Source organism: Caretta caretta, chromosome 5 (genome assembly GCF_965140235.1).
Source record: "Caretta caretta isolate rCarCar2 chromosome 5, rCarCar1.hap1, whole genome shotgun sequence".
NCBI lineage: Eukaryota > Metazoa > Chordata > Testudines > Cheloniidae > Caretta > Caretta caretta.
This window is the reverse complement of record NC_134210.1, coordinates 130,211,052-130,236,567: the sequence shown is the minus strand read 5'-3', so window position 1 is coordinate 130,236,567 and position 25,516 is coordinate 130,211,052. Positions and strand designations below refer to the sequence as shown.

The 25,516-nt window shown below is 41.6% G+C and overlaps 1 protein-coding gene across 3 annotated transcripts in view; it reads right to left on the bottom strand.

The window, feature by feature from the left end:
• Nucleotides 1-25,516, bottom strand: part of PIGG (phosphatidylinositol glycan anchor biosynthesis class G (EMM blood group)) — a 178,308-nt gene that overhangs the window by 115,010 nt on the left and 37,782 nt on the right. For all 3 annotated transcript variants that reach the window (XM_075128893.1, XM_048851464.2, XM_075128894.1), the window contains exons 7-8: nucleotides 15,372-15,589; nucleotides 6,996-7,277 (exon numbers count right to left, since the gene is read on the bottom strand). In XM_075128893.1, coding sequence (XP_074984994.1) covers nucleotides 6,996-7,277; nucleotides 15,372-15,589 — 500 coding nt within the window. The remainder of the gene's footprint in view (nucleotides 1-6,995; nucleotides 7,278-15,371; nucleotides 15,590-25,516) is intronic.

The following is a 25,516-nucleotide window of genomic DNA, read 5'->3' as shown; positions in this document are numbered from 1 at the left end:
TATGTAAGACAATCCCTGTTCTCGAAGGCTTACAACCTAGAAGTCAAAATGGAGTAGAGGATAGGGACATAATATATAAATAAATATGGTGAATTGACAAAGCTTTGGTATATGTTTTGTTGTTTAAATGGCAGGAATGGTTAAACGGGAAGCTAACGGAACTAACCGAATACAACAGAAGTTCACCTACCTCACCAGAATCAGCAAACAGGGTTCTTTATGCATCACTGACAAATGGACCTGTTCCCCTAAGGGCATATCCTCCTCACCTCCATAATAACCATGTTTTCTCCTCCTGCTCCCAACAGTCCCCCCATACACACACAACTCTATGGTTCCTGAGAGAGGGACACATTCAGTGATCAACCCCACATTCCCTCACACAGAAAGCACGTACAAAATAAATCTGTGCCTCATTACTGAATGTCATCATTAAAGGTTAGCTACGACTTAGCTCATGAAACACTAAATTTAGATTTCTGTGTCAGTAGCTGACTTAGTGAGAACTACCCTGAAATGGATTTTGTAAAAGCATTGTGGGGTACCACGGTTAGGGCTCAATCCTTCAAGCTCTGGAGCCTCTTCAATCCCCATTAATTTTCTAGTCATTGCTTGTACTCAACACCTTAAAGGACTGACACCCTCATTATATCAAGCAAACTGTATATGGAATCCTTAATTTATAAATATGGATTTTCTAAGCAGCAGGCTTGCAAAACCAACCTAGTATCTGCAAGTCAAGTTGGGTTCTTTCTAGTTTGTGCGTCACCACGAGTAGTAAAAATTTTGCAGCCCAAATAAGTTCTTGATGCAATTATCTTGCCACCATTGGGTTAATCAGTGTAACTAGGACATAATTAGACAATGGGAATGCACAGGCCCTTGCAATTGAAATTAACGTTTCTGTTAACATGTGGGGCAGAAAAATACAGTTCACTCACAAAGCTGTGCAGCTTCTGGAGGGCTGATCGTACAATAAAGAGTTATTTTTACACTAAAGTAAATATCAGCGACTAAATACATAAGTAATTTTTACACACTCACTTTTCAGACTAGAAATTATAAGATTTGGGGGATGCTGGTTAAGAGTCTAACATTCCTGAAGTCATTTTCTTGGCTTCTGCTCATTTGGACACAAAGTGAGCTAATCTTGATTTCCAACTGTGCTACCTTCCATGTGATGGAACAGCATTGATTACAAGATTCCTAATCAGGTTTTTCCAGAATGCTGGGATCACATTTCAAAGCTACCCAATCACTGCACCATCTCATTCGTACTACCTTAAAAAAAAAAAAAAGTACGAATGAAAGAAAAGGTCTTAATGTGAACTGCAGTTTGGTGCTTTGGTAGTTAAACAGGAGATAAAAAATACCATATTGGGGGAACCAATAAAAATTAAGCAGAAGACAAAAATTCAATGAAATACAATTTATTTGAATTGCATTTTATTAATGGTAGTAATACTCCAGAGCTGTTGCATTCTGAGCACTTTCAAAATGTCTCTTACTTAGGGTGGCCCCAATTTTTAAGAGAAATAGCAAAACATGACTACAAACAGTAACACTACATATTACACTTCAAGACAATCCAGTAACTTTGAATTGAGACACTAGACAAATAAGTTAACATTTTGAAGATTTGCTAGGATTTATAAAGGACTGCAGCATTATTTAAAGCCTTACATGTCACTGAGGGAGTGAGTGATTGTGAAAAGATGTAGTAATCAAAAGTTATTTATAGCATCCAGGAAGCAGATGTTAACACTGCCTAAAGCATTATGGTCTCCAGAAAATTCATAAACTTGATAATCAGCTCCTACATTCAAGCACAGGAAAAAAGCCACATTGAAGGACATGTACTTCAGAGACTTCCTTCAGAGATATGAACTAAATGCTTTATTTAAAATTATATAGATATAGATAAATAAAAGATCTGAAGCCATTAACAGATGGTCGAATACATTTTTGAAGTATATATTTGTATTGTAAAACAAATTTGGAAGAGGGATTTATTCAACCTAACAAGATGCATGTTCTAGGTTCTACACTGGCAACATCAAACTCAAACTGGAAAAGAACAGTCTTTCTTGCCCTCTAAGTATTTGAGATGTCATCTCAGTTCCTGCAGAAGCCAGAGATCTGACATTGCAGTGGTTCTCAAACTTACTTGATCGCGCCCCCCCACTTGTGTGTCTGTAGTATTTATGCCCCCACTCCTGCCACACAAGTACATATACCAATTTTAAAAAGCCATGCAAGTTTCACTAAATATTAAAAACAGTAAGGTACTGCCACCCCATTACTTCTGCTGGCGGTGGCGCTTCCCTCAGATACAGGCACCCAGCCAGCAGCCGCCGCTCTCTAACCACCCAGCTCTGAAGGCGGAGTGGAGAAAGGTGGTTGCTGGCCAGGTGCCCAGCTCTGAAGGCAGCACAGCTGCCAGCAGCGGCAGCACAGAAGCAAGAGTGGCATGGAATATATAACTCTATGAACTCACCCAAGAAGTTTGCTCTTTATGCCCTAACCAACCCACAAAAAAATATGTGATTTCACTGTGATTTAAGTAGACCCCTACTGATATGTGTGGAGGAATCAACTTTGCTAGTTATTCATTACTGTGGATAAAATGGGGGCAGTAAGCTTTTCCCCCCCAAAAAAAAGCTTCTCATACCCCCCCAGAATATACTCTGCACCCTGCTCCCAGTTTGAGAACCTCTGTGATACTGTAATGCAAGGAAGAAAGGGAATGATTTTATAGTACTATTTGTAATTCATGTCTACTCATGTATACCTTTAGCAATCCATCTTTATATATTTCAGTTAAAAGCATCTGGCTAAGCATCTGCAACTGCAGTTGGGAATGAAGCATGTATAGACATACCTGAGCTAGCTTTAATCCAGTGTGAATATCAATAGCACCCATGCTGCTCCAAGCCCACCCTGTCCCCTGGGTCCTTATTACATGGGCAGCCAGCCTGTGCTGAAGTTTGTGCTGCCACAGCTTCACTGCTATCATCATAGAATATCAGGGTTGGAAGGGACCTCAGGAGGTCATCTAGTCCAATCCCCTGCTACCAATCCCCAATTTTTGCCCCAGATCCCTAATGGCTCCCTCAAGGATTGAACTCACAACCCTGGGTTTAGCAGGCCAATGCTCAAACCCCCAATTAGCATGCTAGCTACATTAAAGCCAGCTCAGGTATGTGTACATATGCGTCAATCACACTTTCAACTGCAGTGTAGACAAACCCTCAGCACCTCTACATTTCTTTACAAAACATGACATACAAAAATTTCCCTTGGATTGACAGTCTCAAAAACCTTCCTATCCAACAGACACTACTGCACCTCAACCTGCAAAATCCACTCCCCCATTTAACCCAGGTCCTTAGGCAAAGCATGGGAAAACATGCAAGTCTTCCAGCATGACTTGAAAGTCAAACATCTGGAAACTGTTGAACTTCAATTTTAACGTGTATTTTTCAGTTTTTTGTGGTATGACTACACTGCAGCAGGGAGCAAGCCTCCCAAAAGACACAGACTCATGCAAGCGGGGATCCAGCTAGCATTCTAAAAATAGCAGTGTGAACGTTGTGGCTCCAGCAAAGACTTTGTCTAGCCACCCAAGCTCAGACCCAGTTGGAGGGGAGAAGTGGGGGAGGTTTGAGAGCCCAAACTGCTGCCCAAGCCACATTGCTTGCACGGCTAGCGTGAGAGCCTATCTACCCAGGCTGGAAGGCTCACTTCCAGCTCAAGTGTTGACAAGTGGCAGCTGGTCAACCTTGGCACAAGTGGGGGACAGTAGAAACGCCTGGGGCTCCCCATACCAGAACTCTCCCCTTAGCCCCAGTTCTCTGGGAGCTCTGCCCCCTAATTCTCACCCCACTTGGCCCTGGCCCCTGAAGTCTCCCTCCTCCCTTTACCCTAATTCCTCCCTTCACCCCAGCCCCTGGTGCTTACTCACTGCCCTGCCTGCCTCCCGAAAGTTCACCATTAGCCGCAAGTCCCTAGGGCTCCCTCTGCCCTAGGCCAGGAGCAACAGATTTACCAGCTCAGAAGGGTGGCTATTCTGCCCATTTGGCCTTTCTTCCTGCTTCCTTAGCTCCTGGTCAACGTCTCCTCCAGCTCCTTCTCCCCCACAGACTGCGCAGTGAAGGACTGATAGGAAGCAAACCACAAGGATTTTGGGTGGGGTCCGAGGCGTTGGATTCACTGCCCAAACCACAGGCTACAGTGACAATACAGCACAGTAAAGCGTTACACTCTAATTGCCCCCATTCAAAACCCTAGCAGCTTGCCTCCTATCAGGCTTTCACTGCATAGTCTGCGCACTTGCCATGGGGCGATGGAGAAAGACTTCTGGAGGCTGTTATTAAATACAAATTGCTAACAGAATATAGTTGCTGTGTTCTCAATTCATATTTAGTGACACAGGTATTTGTGCGGACTTTTACAGGAGGGGCGGTGCCCTAATGCCCTCTATACATAAGCCACCACTGGTGTAGACATACACCTTCAAAGTTATTTGCATCCTCTGAAAACCACCAAGGGAGGCTGGCATCATGGACCATTCAGAGATGGGAGTTAACATCTCAATAGTGAATGAGAAATGATAGGTAAGGTGTGGACTGACTGATGGACCCTGAAAGTGAAGACAAACAGCTTATGTTTGATGCTATAGAAAAGAGCAAGCAAGTGGAGGGATGCCATGGATAAAGCAACAGGCTAGTAAAATGATATTTGAAGCAGCATTCTGAATGGATATGAGCAGTGCAAGATTTGTCAAGGCCAGAGAAAGGGATGTTGCAGCAATCAAGACACAAGATGACCGAGCTTGGACAAGAATGTTAGCTGTATCTTATATTACGCTGAAAGAATCTGCAAGACTGAGATGTGCCCTGGGTATGAGGACCTACAGAGATGCCACATTTGAACATGTCACCCAGGTTATGGCCTGAGTGACAGGTAAGACTGGTGGTGTTGTCCATAGCAATCAAGAAAAGAGGGGAGGGGAGATTAAGAGCAGACTAGCATGACCAGTGTTTCCTGATGAAGTGTTGACAGATTTGTCACAATGCTTTTGTGCAAAGAGTAAGAACTCTCACATAAACCCATGAAGACCAGAAAATTGAGTTAAGGTTCAACATTTTAACCTTATTGCCTAATTTCTTTCCAATGAATTTTAGGATATTGTCAAGAAAACATCTTCAGTCACACATAAAACTCGAAACAGCAAAAGAAGAACTTCTGCAGCCCTCAAGCTAGATGAATTTGTTTTATGCTTGTAAGTGAAGTGACTCATTGGCTCAAGGAAAAAAAGTTCCCTTTAACCTGACTTTGAGTAGATCAGTACAAATGCAGACTTTTGAGTATATGCCTAGGCTTGGCAGAATTTGATTTCTTTAATAAATTCAATGGATAATATAGATGTTTATTTTTAAGCTTTTTTTTTTTAATTATCTGTTTAAATTTTCACAGTTGTGGAAAATTGGGGAGGGGAGGACAATGATTTAATGACAGCAGATGTTGAGATTCAAAAAGTTAAACCTACCTAAATGTTGCACTCCTCCAGCTCCACTAATGCCAGCATTACAACACATTTTATATACATTAAGGTGGGACTCTAATTTAAAGTTCTCAAGCAGCACTTTTCTTACTTTGCCTATTGTAAATTTTGATCATCGTCAGTGGAAACTGTGTGTCTGTGCGCGTACACCAACATTTACCAATACAAATCTAATCCTTCCAAGAACCTTCCGGCAAACCGACCACAGGGAGGGGAGAGGCATTCTTGCCTTGAGTAATGGAACGCTTAATTCAATGCTATGTAAAGAAACATGGCTCTCTGCATATCCTCAGCCCCTTCCACCTGTTCAAGTTCTATTGAGGATGGAGTGTGGGGATCTTCACTGATAATCTATATGAACTCAAGTTACAGGTAAGCAATTTTCTCCAAGTCCTAACCATTATTTTTTCGCTTGTTGCTATTTATAAAATTGGCACTATGAAAAAAATGTGGAAAACTGTAGAAAGAAAAAAAAAAAAAGAGTACCCAGCACTGCTCACCATGAGTAAATATTTCCATTTCAGCAGAGACTATTAAGGCACTATGAAATGTTAGCAGCATCAAGATCAGACTGCTTTTAGTTAAAGCAACATTAATCTAAGAGATACATCTCCTTATTCCATAGTAAATAAAATAAAAGCTAAAAGTCAAAGCCTAAGTAAGAAAATTCAGAGATGACTGAAGTGTGTATAGGCCATTTTGAGATCAACATTCCTTTTCCAGAGTAGACTGTGCAATTCGGTCTCTTGCTCAGCAGATCTTGCCTTTCGTTGATTAGTTCATTATTTTAACAAGTATTTGCTGTTTGGCACCAAAAAGTTAAACTAACCAGCTATCAGACCACAAAATGAATTATTCTTTTTACAATCAAGACAGTAAAGGAAAGGATACAGCTTCTGTATTAAATATTAATTGATTTTTCCATTACCACCACCTGCTGAGGAGGGGCAGCCCATTTTATATAGCTGATGTGGTTTTAAAACCTCTGAATTTGTTTTATGAAACTAAAAAGCTAACAATGCCTGTTTTCTTACTCAAAGTGTTGTCATGTTCCAAGTATCTGGAAAATACAACCAGTTCTTTTCAGTGTGTGGTATTTTGGCATCACCCAAACTGCTTTAGTTGTATACGCAAGTGTCATAGCGTAAGAGACATGTAACTAGTGTACTGTGTTTCTGATCTACTAAATCAAATGCAAAATTACATTCATTAGAACATTTCTTAAAGTAATGTGAAAACGAACACTTTTTATGATCTTCATTATAGTAATCAGTATGATGCCATAGTGACTATATCACATTTCAATTTCACTATCTTCAGATTATACTATACCTTTAGCCTACAACAGGAACTTCAGATAAGACTTGGCTCAAGAACACGTCATAAACAGCAAAAGGCTTCAACTATATTTCTTAAGGAGTGGTCTCACCTTAGCTGGAAGTTTGGGATTCTCAATCATCTTTCCAAAGGCGGATAAAATTACACACATAAGTGCAGAAATCAGCATCATCACTCCAACTGCCGTTAACCATGATATACTGCAGAAATAGCACAAGCTTTCTGCTGATGTGCATACAATTACATGAACTGCACAGAGCATCAGGCACATCAAGTAAAACAGCAGAGAAAACAGCAGAGGTGAGAGTGGCACTTCAAATTCAGCCCTGCTGCTCAGTGCTTTTGACATGCTGAGCAAAAGCAGAAGTAGAACCTAGAAAAGAAAGCAAAAATATTGGGAGGGTCACTAGACAGATTCAAAACTACAGTTAGAGTATTCAACAAACATTCAAAGGAAAACAGTTGTTTTCCATACTAAATTGCTAGTAAATATATTTTGCAACTAGGTTGTGTGTGATGGAAGGTACATGCCAGACTGGGCAGTTTTATGCCAACTGTAACTGAAGAATACACTTACATATTTTAGTGTTTTTAAACCAGATATACAAACTGTTGCACAGAAATCTTGCAAGCCCTCCGTATACAAAACTCCCACTGATTTCAATGGCATCCCTGCACAAGGAGGGCTTGCAGAATATGGTTTGAAGTATGAAGAAATGATTACTCACGCTATGTAGTAACTGCAGTTTTTTGAGATGTATCCCCCTATGGGAGCACCACTCCAGGTGCACTTGCGCCCCCTCTGTAGGGTTGCCAACTTTCTAATTCCAGAAAACCGAACACCCTTCCCCCGCCCCACCCCTTCCAAGGCCTTGCCCTTCCCCCACCTTCCTGAGGCCTCACTTCCCCGCCCACTCCATCCCCTCTCCCTCTGTCGCTTGCTCTTCCCCGCCCTCTCTCGTGCTCATATTCACTGCAAGGCCCCAACAGGCATATTATTGTTTTGACAGCTGTATTATGCTAAGTTCATGTTTTATTTGTTACAGGATGTTAGAGCTGATAGCAAAATAATCAAAAAGGGTAATTTTTTTAAAAAATGAAATTTCACAAAGGTTTTCATTATTCTCTCTCTGCCCTCTTCCCATTTTTCGTAACCAGCTCCACGTTTTTTCTTCACTAAAGTTATTGTTAGTGTGTGTGTGGAATTAGAACCACACATTAACACAGCTGCAATGGGTCCATTAAAGGCCCACTCCTGAAGCCCAAATACAAAGCCATGGAGCACCACCACAGAAATGCACACCTGTCCAGATACCTATATAAATAAATTGGTGGAAACGGACTCCCACCCCTACATGCAGATACACGTGTATTCATGTGTACACATCTAGCATGCACTAACACATATAATTCCGCATTATTTAATATTACAATTATTGTTTAATGCCTAGACACCCCAACTAAGATCAGGGCTCCAGGGAGGTAGGTGCTGAATATACACATAAAAAGAGAGAGTCTGCAACAAAGAGTTTATAATGTAGCTCAGCAAAGGTGGGGATAAATGTAGGATACATTGGCTCTTCTGCAATTACTAGTCAACAACTTCACTTTTTAAGAAATAATACATTTCTTGTAGAGTTCCCTTCTCTTTTAAAAACTTGTTATGAAATGAATACACATATTTTATGTCATCAATTTTTTTGTGCGCAAGCCAGCAAAAGGAATAAAAGTCAAAGAAGTTAGGCTGCAAATTGTATTCACACACGTATACAAACATGCGGTAATACACATACCTCTCTACATAAAGACCCACATTCTCTTACACACATACAACGCATGCATGCATACACTTGCCTACACAGAGACACTTCTTCATACACTTTTCCAGGGGCTGCCTAAATCACCCAGCCGGGAAGGAGGAGGGTGGGCTGGAGGGGAAAAGATGGGTGTGCGTGTGTGTGTGTGGAGGAGAGACACTGTGGAGGGAAAGAGGCCAAGGATGAGAGCAGGGTCAGGGTGAAGGAGAGAGGAGGGGATGTGGGGTGGATGGGGATGCAGAACGCTACAGGTGCATGAGGATGTCGGGGGCACAAGGGTGTAGAGGTGACTGGAGTGGAGGGCTGTGGGGGTGGCAGCTCTGGAAGGTGGAGAGGATGGGTGGGAGAGTGCTGTAAGGGGTACAGAGCTGGGATGGGTAGGTGTGGCAGACAGGACAGGATGGGATGGGGATGCAGAGGGGTTGGGGCAAGGAAGAATGCAGTGATGAGGCTGCAAGGGGGTTGGGACAGGGAGGGATGCAATGATGGGTGAAGGGGGTGCAGCCTCACTCCCAGCACTCGGAGACGGGGATACGACAGACAAACCGCGGTCAGAGGCAGGGCATGCACCGCAGCTCAAACCCAGCCACACAAGGAGTGTGGGGAGAAGAGGGCCGGGCAGCAGCAGGAGAGGCGCCCACCACACGACCCCTCAGCCACCACTTGCGGAACGCTCTCGAGTCATGCTCCCGCTAGTTCCTCCCCTGCCCTGACCCAGCCAATGAGATGCGCCTGCGGGGGGGGGGGGGAGCACATGGACCCCCCTGGCTGCCCCTAAAGCTAGGGCCAGACATGCCGGCTGCTTCCCAACCCGGGAGCCACACAATGCCGCAGCTAGCAGGGAGCCTACCAGTCCCATAGGGCAGTGGCTCTCCAAACAGACAGTCAATGGCCCTGTCAGAAGTGCTGACCGGAGCTGCCTGGATCCCTTTTTGACCAAGTGTTCCAGTCCAAAACCGGACACCTGGTCACCCTACCCCTGTGCCTTTGAATGGAGATTTCTCATAGCAGTGTCCGTTCAGCCCATGCACATGTACTAGTCACCTCGTGCCCCAAATCATTATTATATAGTGCTGTGCAGGTGAACCCACCCTCAGTTCCTTCTCTACTGTGGAGCTGTAGAACAGAGAACTCCAAAGTAGAGGGGAAGATGGGTGGGCAGTGGAGCACCCATAGGGACACAGTTCTCAAAGAACTATAGTTACTGCACAGGGTGAGTAACCATTTCTTCTTTTTTGAAGAGATTTTTTATCAGTGCCCCATTCTAGGTGACTACTGAGCAGTTTTCCTTTAAGGAGGAGTGGACTTTAGAGTCAAGTCCACTATAGAAGAAAGTACACCTGAGCTGAACATAGTATCAGCAGCAGAGTCATGAGTTATTGCATAGTGGTTAGCGAACGTATGTACAGAAGACCAAGTAGCAGCTTTACATATTTAAATAATGGGTTCGTTTTTGAAAAATGCCATAGAGGTGAAAAGGGACCTTGTAGCATGACTTCATATGTCTGAAGACGCTTGAATATTATGAGGTTTGCAGCAAGAATTAATGCAGACGGATATCCACTTGGAAAGTCTGATTAGAGATTACAGACCTTTTTTATCTATCTGTGAGCAAGACCAACAATGTTGGGGGGTGGGGGGCTGTCTTTCTGAAGGGTTCAGCCCTATCCAGATAGATGTAGACAAAACTCCATCTGAGGTCAATGAACCTGAATGCTAACCAGTATAACTTCCGCTATTCCAACATGCCACCTCTAAGCAGAAACAGGAAATCAGGCCAAGTTCCACAGTGGTTTGCAATGTGCACAAATGGAATTTGGACAAGGATGAGATCAAACAATTGAATTTTAAGGCAACATTTAAAATAAGTCTCAAGGTTAAAAGTAAGCGCACACTATACCATTGTGCCACCTGCATTTTCATGAATCATTGCCAATAGTCAGCTTTTATCACATAATGTAGTAAAATGTGCAAACAGACATAAAAGCAGCACCCTCTACCCTCCAATGAGAAACTGAAGACCCACATCTCCTTACAGCAGGCTGCCAGTCTTCTCTTTCCCCACTATGCTTTGCATGAAGTCACCCTGGGTTCTCTGTGTCAGGTTCTCTCCCCACAGCCTCTCTTCCCAAACCACACAGCCATCTCAATGCTGAGTCCAAAGCTAAAGAAGCAGGCAGGACCCTGCAGGAGGAATGAGTGGGACACAAGAGGACAGACCAGCTGATCAGCAGGGTCCTCAGTAGTCATTGTTTATCGTAGACAGGAATGCTACCCTTCCTCTGCTTCCCACAGAGGGAGATGCTCCCTTTCCCTTTTCCATGGCAGCTATAGCTGTCTCCAGCAGCCTGCATGAACTGGTCAGTTTTTATGGTCTTTAGTGTCTCGGGGTCAGTGTTAAGGTTTCAAGAATGTTGGAAGTCATCGCTTATGTATTCCACAATAAAGAAAATGCATTAAGTTTAGGTCTTAACTAACCTAGACAAACTATGATCAACTTCCCAGCCAACACATACCTATGGTACTAGAAGTAAGTGCTATGATGTTATTGGTCACAATTATTTTTGCCTATCAATAGATGTGGATCTTTATACTCTATAAGCCTTCATATTTGTAGACTGGAATTCATTTTCTTTGATGCTGTTCCTATTTGGGGTTTATTCTAATGCAAGAACACTTATCTGTTTGTTTGCCAAGCAAAGGTATCCTAATCTTGAAAATCATCTAGTTATGACCTAAAACTGCCATTGTGGACGTTAAGGGCAAAAGAACTAAGATACCTGCAGAAATTTACCCAAACCCGTAAACCCACAGTGAGCCTCCATTTTCTCCTCTATAGTTAGAGAGGAACAGATTTACAGAGGACAGGTTATTATAAAGTGGCTCAGGTAGCAGTGCCTATGTAGTTAATCACACAATCAACTACTTGCCTGATGTTTTTCATTCTAAGACCTTGTTTTACCCAGCCCTTTCCATTCTAATGCCCTATTTTCAGTTTCTTATAACCCCACCAAACTAATGGTTTAGGCTTAAATTTTCCATGTTTGCTGTTTGGCTCGGGATGAATTTTCTTTTTTTAAAGTCTCAGCAAAATCACAGCTGTTTCTCATATTGATATTTTGCCCATGTTAAAAAATTTGTAACCATTTTGTTGAGAAGCTCTAGTGCCTCCGATATTTTGGATCAGAGACCTGAAATTTGGCAAGGGTCCCACAGTGACAAGGATGTGTTTACCACCATCTTTGTGAAAATTCATCCATATTTGGACATGTTCTGAGCCCCAAAACCTCAGTTCACACATGCTCATTTAGTAGAGTACGACAGCTATGTTAGAATCTCATAGAATCTCAGGGTTGGAAGGGACTTCAGGAGGTCATCTAGTCCAACCCCCTATTCAAAGCAGGACCAATCCCCAATTTTTGCCCCAGATCCCTAAATGACCCCTTCAAGGATTGAACTCAATCCTAGGTTTAGCAAGCCAATGCTCAAACCACCGAGCTATCCCTCCCCCACAAAGATGTTCTCTGAAGATTTCATCTGTACTGAGCATGCTCCAACCCCTCACAGATCCTACATGCTGACCACACAAAGCATGTGCTACCCCACAGATCAACAGTGCAGAAACTTCATCTCAGGACTGCAGGGGCTGAGCAGGACTATCTCTGCAATTGGTCCTCTCAACAGTCAGGGACTGTTGTAGCACCAATCACAAGAACTAAAAGCACAGAGACTCTATGCTGTGCTCTCAATACTCCCCAGTACTGCCACACTGGCAATGGAAAAGGAAGCCACTTGACTAATACAGATGCATGAAGTGCTGAGGAGGGATACGGACAAGCACAGGCTGGAAGGGGCAGGGCAGGCCAGGGGCACAAGGGTCTGTATAAACATTGGATTATGTGTCACTGCAGAACCTGCCATAAAAATCTAGTATTTCCTGAGCCTCAACATTCCTCTGTCAACAAATAGTAGGCTGACAAAGGAATGCTGTGAAACCCAAATGTTGCCTCATCTCCCTATAGTGGCTAACCCAATACCACTACCACCAGTTATTCCATTAGCTCAAGTAGCAGAGATCTGTTCTGAGAGTCTTCAGGTTTTAACACTGTGACACCACATAAGTCATCAATGTGATCCGACATGATGGAATTTTTTTTAATCCTAGAAAGTAGGGCTGTTACGCAATTAAAAAGATTAATTGTGCTGTTAAGCAATAGTAGAATACTATTTAAATATTTTTGGATGTTTTCTACATTTTCAAATATATTGATTTCAATTACAACACAGAATACAAAGCACACCGGGCTCACTTTATATTTATTTTTTATTACAAATATTTGCACTGTAAAAAAAATAGTATTTCTCAATTCACCGAACACAAGTACTGTAGTGCAATCCCTTTATCAAGAAAGTTTAACTTACAAATGCAGAATCATGTACAATAACTGCACTCAAATAGAAAATGTAAAACTTTAGAGCTTACAAGCCCACTCAGTCCTACTTCCTGTTCAGCCAATCACTCAAACAAGTTTGTTTACATTTGCAGGAGACAACGCTGCCCGCTTCTCGTTGACAATGTCACCTAAAAGTAAGAACAGGCATTCACAGGGCACTGTTGTAGCCGGAGTCACAAGATATTTACGTGCCAAATGCACTGAAGATTCATATAGCCCTTCTTGCTTTGACCATCATTCCAGAGGACATGCATCCATGCTGATGTTGGGTTCTGCTCGATAATCTCCAGCAGTGGACCGACACATGTTCATTTTCATTGTCTCAGTCAGAGGCCGCCGGCAGAAGGTTCATTTTCTTTTTTGGTGGTTCGGATTCTGTAGTTTCCACATCAGAGTGTTCCTCTTTTAAGACCTCTGAAAGCATGCTCCACACCTTGTCCCTCTCAGATTTTGGAAGGCACTACAGATTCTTAAATCTTGGGTCATGTGCTGTAGCTATCTTTAGAAATCTCACATTGGTACCTTCTTTGCGTTTTGTCAAATCTGCAGTGAAAGCATTCTTAAAATGAACAATGTGCTGGGTCATCTGAGACTGCTATAACATGAAATATATGGCAGAATGCAGGTAAAAGAGCAGGAGACATACAATTCTCCCCCAAGGAGTTCAGTCACAAATTTAATTAACACATTTTTAAATGAGATCATCAACATGGAAGCATGTCCGCTGGAATGGTGGCTGAAGCATGAAGGGGCATATGACTGTTTAGAATATCTGGCATGTAAATACCTTGCAATGCCGGCTACAAAACTGCCATAAGAATACCTGTTCTCACTTTCAGGAGACGTAAATAAGAAGCAGGCAGCATTATCTCCCATAAATCTAAACAAACTTGTTTGTCTTAGCGATTGGCTGAACAAGAAGGAAGACTTGTAGGCTCTGAAGTTTTACAGAGTTTTTAATGCAGCTATGTAACAAAAAAAAAAAAATCTACATTTATCATTTTTACAGTGCAAATATTTGTAATAAAAATAGTATAAAGTGAGCACTGAACACTGTGTATTCTGTGTTACTGAATCAGTATATTTTAAAATGTAGAAAAACATCCAAAAATATGTAATAAATTTCAATTGGTATTCTATTGTTTAACAATGTGATTAAAACGGCAATAAATTTTTTTAATCACAATTAATTTTTGGAGTTAATCGCGTGAGTTAACTGCGATCAATCAATAGCCCTAATAATTATCCACATTTAAAACAAAAAAAAACAAAAAAAAACACCACCTACAAATAGCCTGTTCCAGGCTTCATACCAAAGATGGTATTTGCTATTTTTAGGGCCCGGTCCTGTGAGGTGCTGAGTACTCTCAGCTCCTACAGAAGATCTTAAGCAAGAGTTGAGGGCACTGAGCTCCCTGCAGGAAGCACTCCTTTCCCAGGATTATACCTTTAAGCACGAAGAATAAATGTTCCTATATCTGAGAATTTAACCCGGACTGCTGAAATGTGAATTTTACATCATCATTAGGCACAAACAGAACGTTGTCATAGCTGCTCTATACTTTTTATATAGAGAAGCTCTGTTCATGAAGCAATATAGGCTAGTGGATACAAGAGCAGTTAAAGTTGGAGCACATCTACACACTTACTGTAAATATCAAAGGTTTCAGAGCAGCAGCCGTGTTAGTCTATATTCGCAAAGAGAAAAGGAGTACTTGTGGCACCTTAGAGACTAACAAATTTATTTGAGCATAAGCTTTCGTGAGCTACAGCTCACTTCATCGGCTGTAGCTCACGAAAGCTTATGCTCAAATAAATTTGTTAGTCTCTGAGGTGTCACAAGTACTCTTTTTCTTTTTGTAAATATCAAAGTACAGAAAGCTTAAACCAAAGAGATTATACCAAAAGCTTCCTAACACTTATCCCAGAAAATAATTTTGGTGTGTTGAAAAGTCATACTTCATCTTTCAATAGAAAAGAGTTAACACTGAAACAGTTACCAATTTCCAGCATTACTCATTACTAAAACCATACTATGTAATCAAAAGAGCAAATTGAACGTTTCTGCTCTTATACGCTTCATAATGAGATGTGAATTCACAAGAATATAAATTGGGACGGGACCTCCTGGGTCATTCTCCCCTAGCACAGGCAATGCCATCATATAACCTCCTTCCTAAACTTATCAATTCATACCTCCAGGACTATCACAGTCCCCACCGTCATTGAATACATGTCGTATTGTGCCACTTGCTTGCTTAGTGAAGAACTCAAGATCTTCAGAGCCTCTAAATATTGCTTAAGGACCTTTTTGCCAAGGTTTAAGAGGACTTCTGAATTATTTCCCTCTAGATAGAGCTTGATCCAATTCCCATGGGATTTTTCTGCTATCTTAAAATGCTCAAATCCAGGATCTAGTAAGAAAGAAACAGATAAAAGGATCAGTAAGTAAATTAGTAATTATCAGAGTCCTGATTATAACCTTGCTTCAGGACCTAAAACAATTGTAATTTCACACCGAGAAAGACATAAATCCTAAATAGGCAATCAAGTCTATAATGAGGTAGTTACCCAGAATAAGACTGATTAATCTCCCAAAAATGAAACAATAAAGCCCTCAAAGTTGAAAATAAACATACTGAAAACAAAAAACCTATAAAAAAATAGAAGAACTTTCTAAACAGACGCTCACTTATATACTTATGTACTTAAGCCCTGTCAGAACTCATATGTTCTCCATTAGGATCACTAGTTATCCATAATCGGTATAGGCCAGGTTGGATACCATCTGTTGGTGGTTCTCTAGATGGAACATCAGTTCCTTCATTCAACTTATGTGGGCAAAACAGCAGGAATTTGTATATAATGTGATATGGACTATTTTATTTTAGTTTAAACAATAACACTGCAAACAATGCCTTTTCCGATTTAAATGCAAAGTTTTCCATATTTATCTCACCGTCCAATAAGACATGGCTTGTTTTCTGGGTTCTATCCAGTATATTTTAAATGTCTTTTTGCAATACGGGGCATGTAACTTATACTATTGATGGTAAAGAATGAGTTTGTAAGAGCCCTAATCAGGGGATAAGCATAAAGCATACAAGTAAAGCCAGTCTCTTTCATTCAGAAGGGGACATAGGTACTGTGAGACTAATATTAGACTGCATCCCTGAAAAGAAATAATTTTAAAATGTTTTTTTCAAACACTTTTTATTATCAATAAAAACGTGAAAATTGTTGAATTCAAAAGACTCAGATTTGCCAGTAACATACGAACACACAGCCATTCAATCATTTCCTGATCTCTGCAATCAAGTCCCCAACATATACATTTTTGTAATTTCACCTGATAGAGCCAAATCAAATTTGTAGAAACATGCACTTACATCTTGCGGTCAATAATTTCAAAAGTGATTTTGCATGCCTCACTTTTAGGTTGTCCAACCTGAAACACTGCAAATGGCCTGATTTTTCAGAGATTACTTAACATCTGAGCATCAGGTCCCTTTCAAGACAGATTCCCAAAATCCTAGACTTCTGAAAAATCTTGGTACTGTTTCTTAGGAGCATACTATTAAGGAAGCTACGATAGTCAAGATATTTCCAAGACAAGGAGACTTCAGCCTGATCTTCAAGCCTTTTAAATCCGAGTCCGTGAAAAGCAAAGGGATGATCAGATGGTCTGACCTTGTGCGCAACGCAGGCCATAGAATTTCACTAAATGGCTCCTGCATCCAATCCATCACTTCTTGTTGAGCTAGGGCACATCTTTTGGAGAGAGATTTCATCTGGATTTAAAGACTTCAAGTAACAGAAGCTACCACATCCCTAGGTAAATTGCTCCAATGATTCATTACCTTATTTTAGTTTAAGTTTTCTTTGCTTCAGCTTCCAGCAACTGAATCTTATGTCTGTCTGATAAATTAAAGAGCCCTCTATCAAGTCTTCTACCCATGTAGGTACTTGCAATCTGTAGTCAAGTCATCTCCTAAATGTCTCTCGGATAAACTAAATAAGCTTCTTCTGTAGAATCTAAGTTTTCATTTTAAAAATGAAGTTTCTAACACTTATGGTTGCAAAGAAGTTTTCAAATGTGAACTGTGAATTGAGGAACTGTAACCCTCCCAAGTCTGCACACAGAGCTGGTGCCCCGGCTCCTGCTGGTTTGTCAAGCGGAAGAAGCAAAAAAACTGCTGCTATTCAGAAACGTGTAAGCAAAAGTAAAACAGACTGCAAATCTAGGAGCAATAGCAAAGGCAAGAGCTGGAGTGAAAGACTCAAACTGAAGCTGCACGAAAAATCCTATCAGAGAAACTGCCACTCCGCTCAGCAGCTAGAAATCTCAGGAACAAGGAGAGTGACAGAACTGCACCTACACAGCTGCCAAGTTGTTGAAGGAAAACAATGTTCCTTCTCCCTTCAAGAAGTCGGAGGGTCTTGCTTCAAGTGTGCGACGCACTAATTAATGAAAGTCTGATATGAAAGATGGAGGCATCAAACATTTTGATAAGAAACTATGCACGCTCTCCCTTCGAGCGGCCTGCAGAAGATTATTTCTCAACTGGTCATTGTCTCTGGACAGTGACTATCCCATGTTTTCTATCAGTGCCCATGGCCAGCAACGTGTTGGAATACCCTGGCCATGCCCCGCCCTCTAGCCCAGCCCTTTTCCCCTGGGCCAGGTCAGGGAGTGACTTAAGAGCTACAGCAGTCCTAGACCAGAGGATTCATCTCATGCTGGGAGAATACTCCACTGACCCTTTAAGTCAAGCTAAAAAGTACTTCTTTTTTGGGGGGGCCAGTCACACAAAGCAGTCTTTCACAGGCCATAGATATGATCCAGAAAATAGAGCAGCTCTAAAGCTATGTAGGAAGAAGGACAAAGACAGAGAAAGAAAAAACTAACACTGAAGACAAAACAGGAATGATATGCCATGTCCTTGTAGAGTAGGACACTGAACTGGAATACAAGAGACCTGGGTTTAATTCCTGAATCCACAGACTTGCTGTGTAACCTTGGGCAAGTCACTTAATCTGTGCTTCAAAACCCCATCTATAAAATGGGGGTGATCCTTCATCCCATCTTGTCCATTTGGTTTGTAAGCACTTAGGTCTGGAGCTATTTGGGACACCACTGTACCGGGCACTGTATAATCTGTTGGAACCTCCAGACACTATTGTAAAACACATTTTCTGTTACAGGAAAAGATAAAAAGTGAAGTAAAGACAGGAAGAGTAAAAAGTTACTACTTTTCTTATTTCTGTTATGCTTTCAGCATATTTATAATAGAAAGTTGATTGACAATATAAGTTCAGTACATGGTGAGCACTACACAAGAATAATACATCTTAGCCATTTGAGGGGAATTTTGAAATGTGTGGCAAGACAATTTTTCCATTCCGGCCAGTAACACCTTAATCTTCAGGCTAACTGTCATAAGGTTTTCAAACTCCCTGTAGTTTCTTCTCTTCAAACAAACTGTGCTTTTAAGCCTAACTCAATAGTTATCTCAAACCATAATTTAAAATGAAACAGAGTTGAATTACCAACCGTGATGTTCTGTACCTCATGGGAACACCCTACACCCCCATGTTCATCCTTATGATTGTGTGGTATCCAATGCAAAGTTTGTCATGTTGGGTGTCTTTGGAAGGCTCATGATGCACTGAGCATTGTTGTTATAGTGATGTTATAGTAATTGTTGTTACAGTAATGTTATAGGTTATAATTTCATGTATATAGTTATGAGGCTGAAAATGGATCCTCACAGGTTAAAGCAAGCCCAGGCAAAATCTCTCCAAGAGCAGAGCGGCAGTTCACACCACATCAGGGCATGTATGGGACAAACCCAGTCCAGCCTCACAGGAACAAAGGACATTGGCCTAGGCAACAACAAAGGATCTGTTGGACTCTCGAGTGAGTCACCCCCATTCCTTTGGTCAGTTTGGGTCTGCGATGAGGTAACGCCCATCTGACTCTGAAGAGGTTGTGTGTGTGTGTGGGGGGGGGGGGGGTAGGGCAAAGCCAAAAGGGAAGAAAGGACATGATAAAAGGGAGAGACATTTGCCATGCTCTTCTTCTCTCTTCCAACTCCATCTACAGACACCACCACCAAGCAACTGAAGCGCTGATCAAACAGGAGAGCCTGGCTGAAGAGCAACCAGCCAGCCTATGGGGAGAAGCATTTAAGTTTGTTAGGGCATTGAAAGTGTTAAGATCAGCTTAGAATGTGTTTTGCTTTTATTTAATTTGACCAAATCCAACTTATGCTTTGACTTATAATCTCTTAAAATCTATCTTTGTAGTTAATAAATCTGTTTATTCTACCTGAAGCAGTTCGTTTGGTCTGAAGCATGTTAGAGAGTCCCCTTAAGATAACAAGCCTGGTACATATCAATTTCTTTGTTAAATTGATGAACTCATACATGCTTGCGGTGTCCAGTGGGCATAACTCATACAAAACGGAGGTTCCTAGAGTTGGGTCTGGGACTGGAGATATTGGCTTGTGTCATTCGGTTGCACAATCCAAGGAGCAATTTACATGCCAGAGGCTGTGCGTGAACAGCCCAGGAGTGGGGTTCTCACAGCAGAGCAGGGTAAGGCTGGCTCCCAGAGTCAAGGATTGGAGTGACCTAGCAGATCACCGGTCCAGATGACACCAGGAAAACATCACACCTACCAATACTGCAAAGGCTGAGGTGACTGAAAGAAGAAATATTTGATATTTGCAAAGACAAAATGGACTTTTCCAGAGAGAATGGGAGATCTGTTATTCCAAGACTCATCTTCCTCAGTGCTCTCAGGAAGATAAGAGACTCAGAAGATAACTGCTAGTTTTTCCATTGTAGAAACTCATTTACCCTCTGTAAACATCTGAGTAAGAGTTTTAGTACTCTCCCCTCAAGACTGTAGTGCCACCATCTTTACCTCTGAATTTTAACTAACTCCCTACAAATTCAGTTTTTCTCCACACTCTAGGATGGAAAGCATCTAGTTTATTCAGCTGCATCAAATTTTGTTTCAAGAAAGTTACAGACACAATATGGTGTCAAGGAAACAGCCACTGAATATTTCAGTTTAGATAAACAGCCAAAGTATTTGTTGCATTAGTAGTAAACAAATAAGGGCTCCTCTATACAAACAATTAGTGTACTGCAACCTGGGGCATAAGTCTATTCCACACTAACCTGCCGTAAACTAACTGTCCACGTAGCCCCTGCTCCCAAGCACTAAAGCTGCCTAGTATTCTCGGATATATTCCCATTTCAGAGCAGAGTTCCTGCAGTTTGCAACGACGACTATTAGACTTGAAGGTATTTTCTTTACCCCAGGACTCTCACCAACTACCTCCAACAGTAGCCTTCAAAAGTTATGAAATTAAAAATTCCATCCATGAATTTTTGGTGCATAATCTAAGATTACAGATTATTTCAGCTACATTTTTTCCAGCAGTTACCATTCAAACCAGTACTTCCAGCACAAAGATTGAAGTCGCTGGAATCAAAGTGCTTTTCTATTCTGAAGAGTGACTGGGTAAAAGAGCACTCACTCACTTGAGCCCATCTACTCCTTGTATATATTCAGTTACATCTGCTTACTTTAGGGACAGGGATTCTTTGCTTTTTTAATACAACCTTTTACTCCCATTAACCCGGCAGAGCCACAGCTAATTTGTTAGTCTCTAAGGTGCCACAAGTACTCCTTTTCCTCACAGCTAGAAGAGTGAGCTAAATTCTTTTTCTTGTGCAGCAACAAAACTGTTTAGTGAGTTTGTCAGTTACAGCTGTGCAATCCTATTGAAGACAATGTTGCACAAGTGTAACTGACTGCACTCATTTGGCCTGCAGAATCTTTTGATGAATAATGCATGAGAATGGAAGACCCCAGATTCAATTTACATGACTAGCTGAACTTAGAAACTTTACTGAATATTGAATCTTGAATGACAAATGGAACAGATCGACTCCTGTCTAGCATACAGTACATGATCAGTCGGAACCTGCACTCACTTCTGGCTGCTGGAAAGGAGAAGAAACTTTCTCTTTCCTCCTTATGAACCCAGAAGAGTGCTGGCTGCTCCAAGGACTCCTTACTTTACCTCTCACCCCAAGCCTTCTAGATGAAGAAAGAAGATGGGAGAAGGATAGAGTAAAGGTGACCAAGGGTCCAAGAACCTACACGTTATGAGGAAAAGACTCCATTCTATTCCTTCCCCAACCTCCTTCTTTGGAAACTCCTCTTCCCCTCCACCGAATCTCTGCCCACATCATTCCGGAACAGCAGCAGCAGCAGGAAATTGACGTGACTCTTCACAGTTTCATTGCGGCCCAAATGTGTCTTATCAGCAATGACATGAACCAGAGTCTAGTTATTTCACTTTCTTGCTTCCTGGCAAAGCTTTGAGCAGCAGCAGAGGCACTGGAGGGTCTGCTTCCAGATGACAAAGACAACACTTCACTGGTTTGCATATGAATATTCATCTCCATAAGCAGAAGGGCTAGAACTTTTTTTAAAAAAACAAAAAATCCGCAGAAATTGATGAGTCTGATCCCCTAGCTTGCCAGGTACAGCTTCCCTCTCACTACCTGCAAATTAACTTTCCAAGCCAAGTATTACACCATTTCACAGGACTGAACATCTAACATGCTATTTTAGTCCATTTTAGGCATACTTTATATAGAAAGCATGTTTTCCTTCGTAGTCTTATTTGGACACTACTATATAGCACCTCAATATGCTAGATAGGTATTTAAATTTGTAAATAAACAGTATTTTAGCTGAGAAATTGCACATGGTCGCCTACAACTATAATCTAAAATACAAGGATAGCATGATGTGACCCTCACTCTAAATTTGCTTACTTATACTTGTGACATTCTATACCTCGGGGGAACACCCAGCACCACCATGTTCATCCTTATAACAGAATTGTGTGGTGTCTAATGCAAAGTTTGTCATGTCGAGTGTCTTCGGAAGGCTCATGATGTATGAGCATTGTTGTTATGGTAATGTTATAATAATCATTGTTATAGTAATATTATAGGTTGTAATTTCATGTATATAGTTATGAGGCTGAAAATGTGTCCTCATGGCTTAAAGCAAGCCCAGGCAAAAACTCTCCAGAAGCAGAGGGGCAGTTCACACCTCATCAGGGCATGTATGGGAAAAACCCAGCTCAGCATCACAGGAACAAAGGACATTGGCCTAGGAAACAACAAAGGATCTGTTGGACTCTCAAGTGAGTCACCCGCCTTCCTTTGGTCAGTTTGGGACAGTGATGAGGTAATGCTTAACAGGTAGTGATCAATGGCTCCATGTCTAGTTAGCAGCCGGTATCAAGTGGAGTGCCCCAAGGGTCAGTCCTAGGGCCGGTTTTGTTCAATATCTTCATTAATTATCTGGAGGATGGCGTGGATTGCACCCTCAGCAAATCTGCAGATGACACTAAACTGGGAGGAGTGGTAGACACGCTGGAGGGAAGGGATAGGATACAGAGGGCCCTAGACAAATTAGAGGATTGGGCCCAAAGAAATCTGATGAGGTTCAACAAGGACAAGTGCAGAGTCCTGCACTTAGGATGGAAGAATCCAATGCACTGCTACAGACGAGGGACCGAGTGGCTAGGCAGCAGTTCTGCAGAAAAGGACCTAGGGGTTACAGTAGACGAGAAGCTGGATATGAGTCAACAGTATGTCCTTTTTGCTAAATGGCACTTTGGGTAGGAGCATTGCCCACAGATTGAGGGACGTGATCATTCCCTTCTATTCAGCATTGGTGAGGCCTCCTCTGGAGTACTATGTCCAGTTCTGGGCCCCACACTACAAGAAGGATGTGGAAAAATTGGAAAGAGTATAGCGGAGGGCAACAAAAATGATTAGGGGACTGAAACACATGACTTTTGAGGAGAGGCTGAGGGAACTGGGATTGTTTAGTCTGCAGAAGAGAAGAATGAGGGGGGATTTGATAGCTGCTTTCAACTACCTGAAAGGGGGTTCCAAAGAGGATGGATCTAGACTGTTCTCAGTGGTAGCTGATGACAGAACAAGGAGTAATGGTCTCAAGTTACAGTGGGGGAGGTTTAGGTTGCATATTAGGAAAAACTTTTTCACTAGGAGGGTGATGAAGCACTGGAATGGGTTACCTAGGGAGGTGGTAGAATCTCCTTCCTTAGAGGTTTTTAAGGTCAGGCTTGACAAAGCCCTGGTTGGGATGATTTAGTTGGGGATTGGTCCTGCTTTGAGCAGGGGGTTGGACTAGATGACCTTCTGAGGTCCCTTCCAACCCTGATATTCTATGATTCAATGACTCGGGGGCGGGGGGGGGGGGGGAGAGAGCAGCGCAAAGCCAAGAGAGAAGAAAGGACATGATAAAAGGGAGAGACGTTTGCCATGCTCTTCCTCTCTCTTCCACCTACACCAGGGGGTTCTCACAGCAGAGCAGGGTAAGGCTGGTTTCCCAGAGTCAAGGATTGGAATGACCTAGCAGATCACTGGTCCAGCCAACACCAGAGGGGAACATCACAATGCTTAAGAGCAATACTGTTTATATTTTTGCGCTGGATTTTTTAAAATGTCAACATTAATTCTCCATCTTTGTTATTCCAAATAAATTTATTTTTAAAGAAAACTGTTGAATCTAACCACAATTTGACAACTGCAAAAAATCCAGTTCTAAGGAAGCTATATAAGAAATATATAGATTAATGTCCTTGTGGCCCTGTAACTTCTACCTTCTCAAACAAAGATAGAAGAAAATGCTTAAATTCAATGCATTAGTAACAGCACTATGGTGGACATATCTGGGTCATGGAGACTTAAGAATTCTGGTTGGATTTTATTCCTGACTGCTATCTAGTAGATTGGATAAAGCAGATTTACAAGAAAAAAGTATCACCTGATTATCAAACATAAAACAATTTGTTCATTTCAATTTTTTGAGGTAGTTCAAACATTTACATTTGCAATCATGGTATGGTTATAACCTTAAAAGACACCGGGCTCACTTCTGTTCAGTTGAAGTTATTTTTTCCACATCACTTAATCATTTATCTTTTAGGTCCTCCTGCTGAATTCAGTTTGTTGTAGATCACTGAGCATGTCAAGTTCTATTTTACTAGACTTTGTAGCATGCACTCCCAATGAGCAGCTCATGCTGTCTCAATGTCTTGCAGATCCCCTGGTTAAGAGCAGGATTCAAGCAATAGGTAGCTCTTATAAATGTGGCTGTAATTATGCATGTTAATTCAGAATTACGTACTTCCATTCACACACACCATACAAGCTCCCTAGGAAATTTCATTTCCTGACAGTAGGAAGACTGCTCTCCTAGAGTAGCAGCCGTGTTAGTCTGTATTCACAAAAAGAAAAGGAGTACTAGTGGCACCTTAGAGACTTACCAATTTATTTGAGCATAAGCTTTCGTGAGCTACAGCTCACTTCATCGGATGCTTATGCTCAAATAAATTGGTTAGTCTCTAAGGTGCCACTAGTACTCCTTTTCTTTTTGCTCTCCTAGAGTAACTCAAGTAACATTACGTAATGCATTTGTATTTCCACTGAAACACTGAGGATCTCAAAGAATAATATAAAACAAAATTTTGACCAAGCTCCATGAGATAATTATGTAAGACACTATTTTATGGTATAAATCACAGGAAAGAGTTTCAAAGTCTTATTTAACTTAAAAAGGGGGAGGATTCATCTTTAGCTCTCATTTCTTTTCACTCTCTCCACTCTGAGCCTTCTTTCTCATCCTGCTCTTTTCACTTTTATTCCACTCTGCTGTTCCTTTTCCATGTTATTGCTTATGTCTTTACATCCATCCTGCCCTGGAGTGAGACCTGCTCACTTTACACAAATCCACACTTAAAACTCACTTCAGTGACACACACTAATGGAAACCTATGTAAAACCTCACAGCCAAAAATGGGAGGAAGGGGTTAGTGAATTTCCCTGGACAAAGCTAGAATTATCCGTCCCCCAGGGAAGTTCATAAGCTGTCAGTTGGGAGGGAGGGGCTGACAGCTGGGCCTGCCTCATTAAGGACACAAGCCTTTTAGCCTCTGAGTTAAAGAAGAAGCCTTTTGATTCAGGGATGAACAAAAAGTCTTCCTGGAATCTAGGCCAAGATGATCTCTGCATACTGGGTATATGTGGCCACTCAGTGGCCACATCTTCCATTACATTGGGTAGCTTTGTACTGCTCCATTGGTCAAAAGCTGCCTCAGAACCAGCTGCCCCAGTGACAAGAGAGTCTTCATACAAAATAGGAAATGACTGCCTAGGAAGGAGTAGTTCAGAAAGTGGGAGTCAAAGTGGATCACAAACTAAATGAGTCA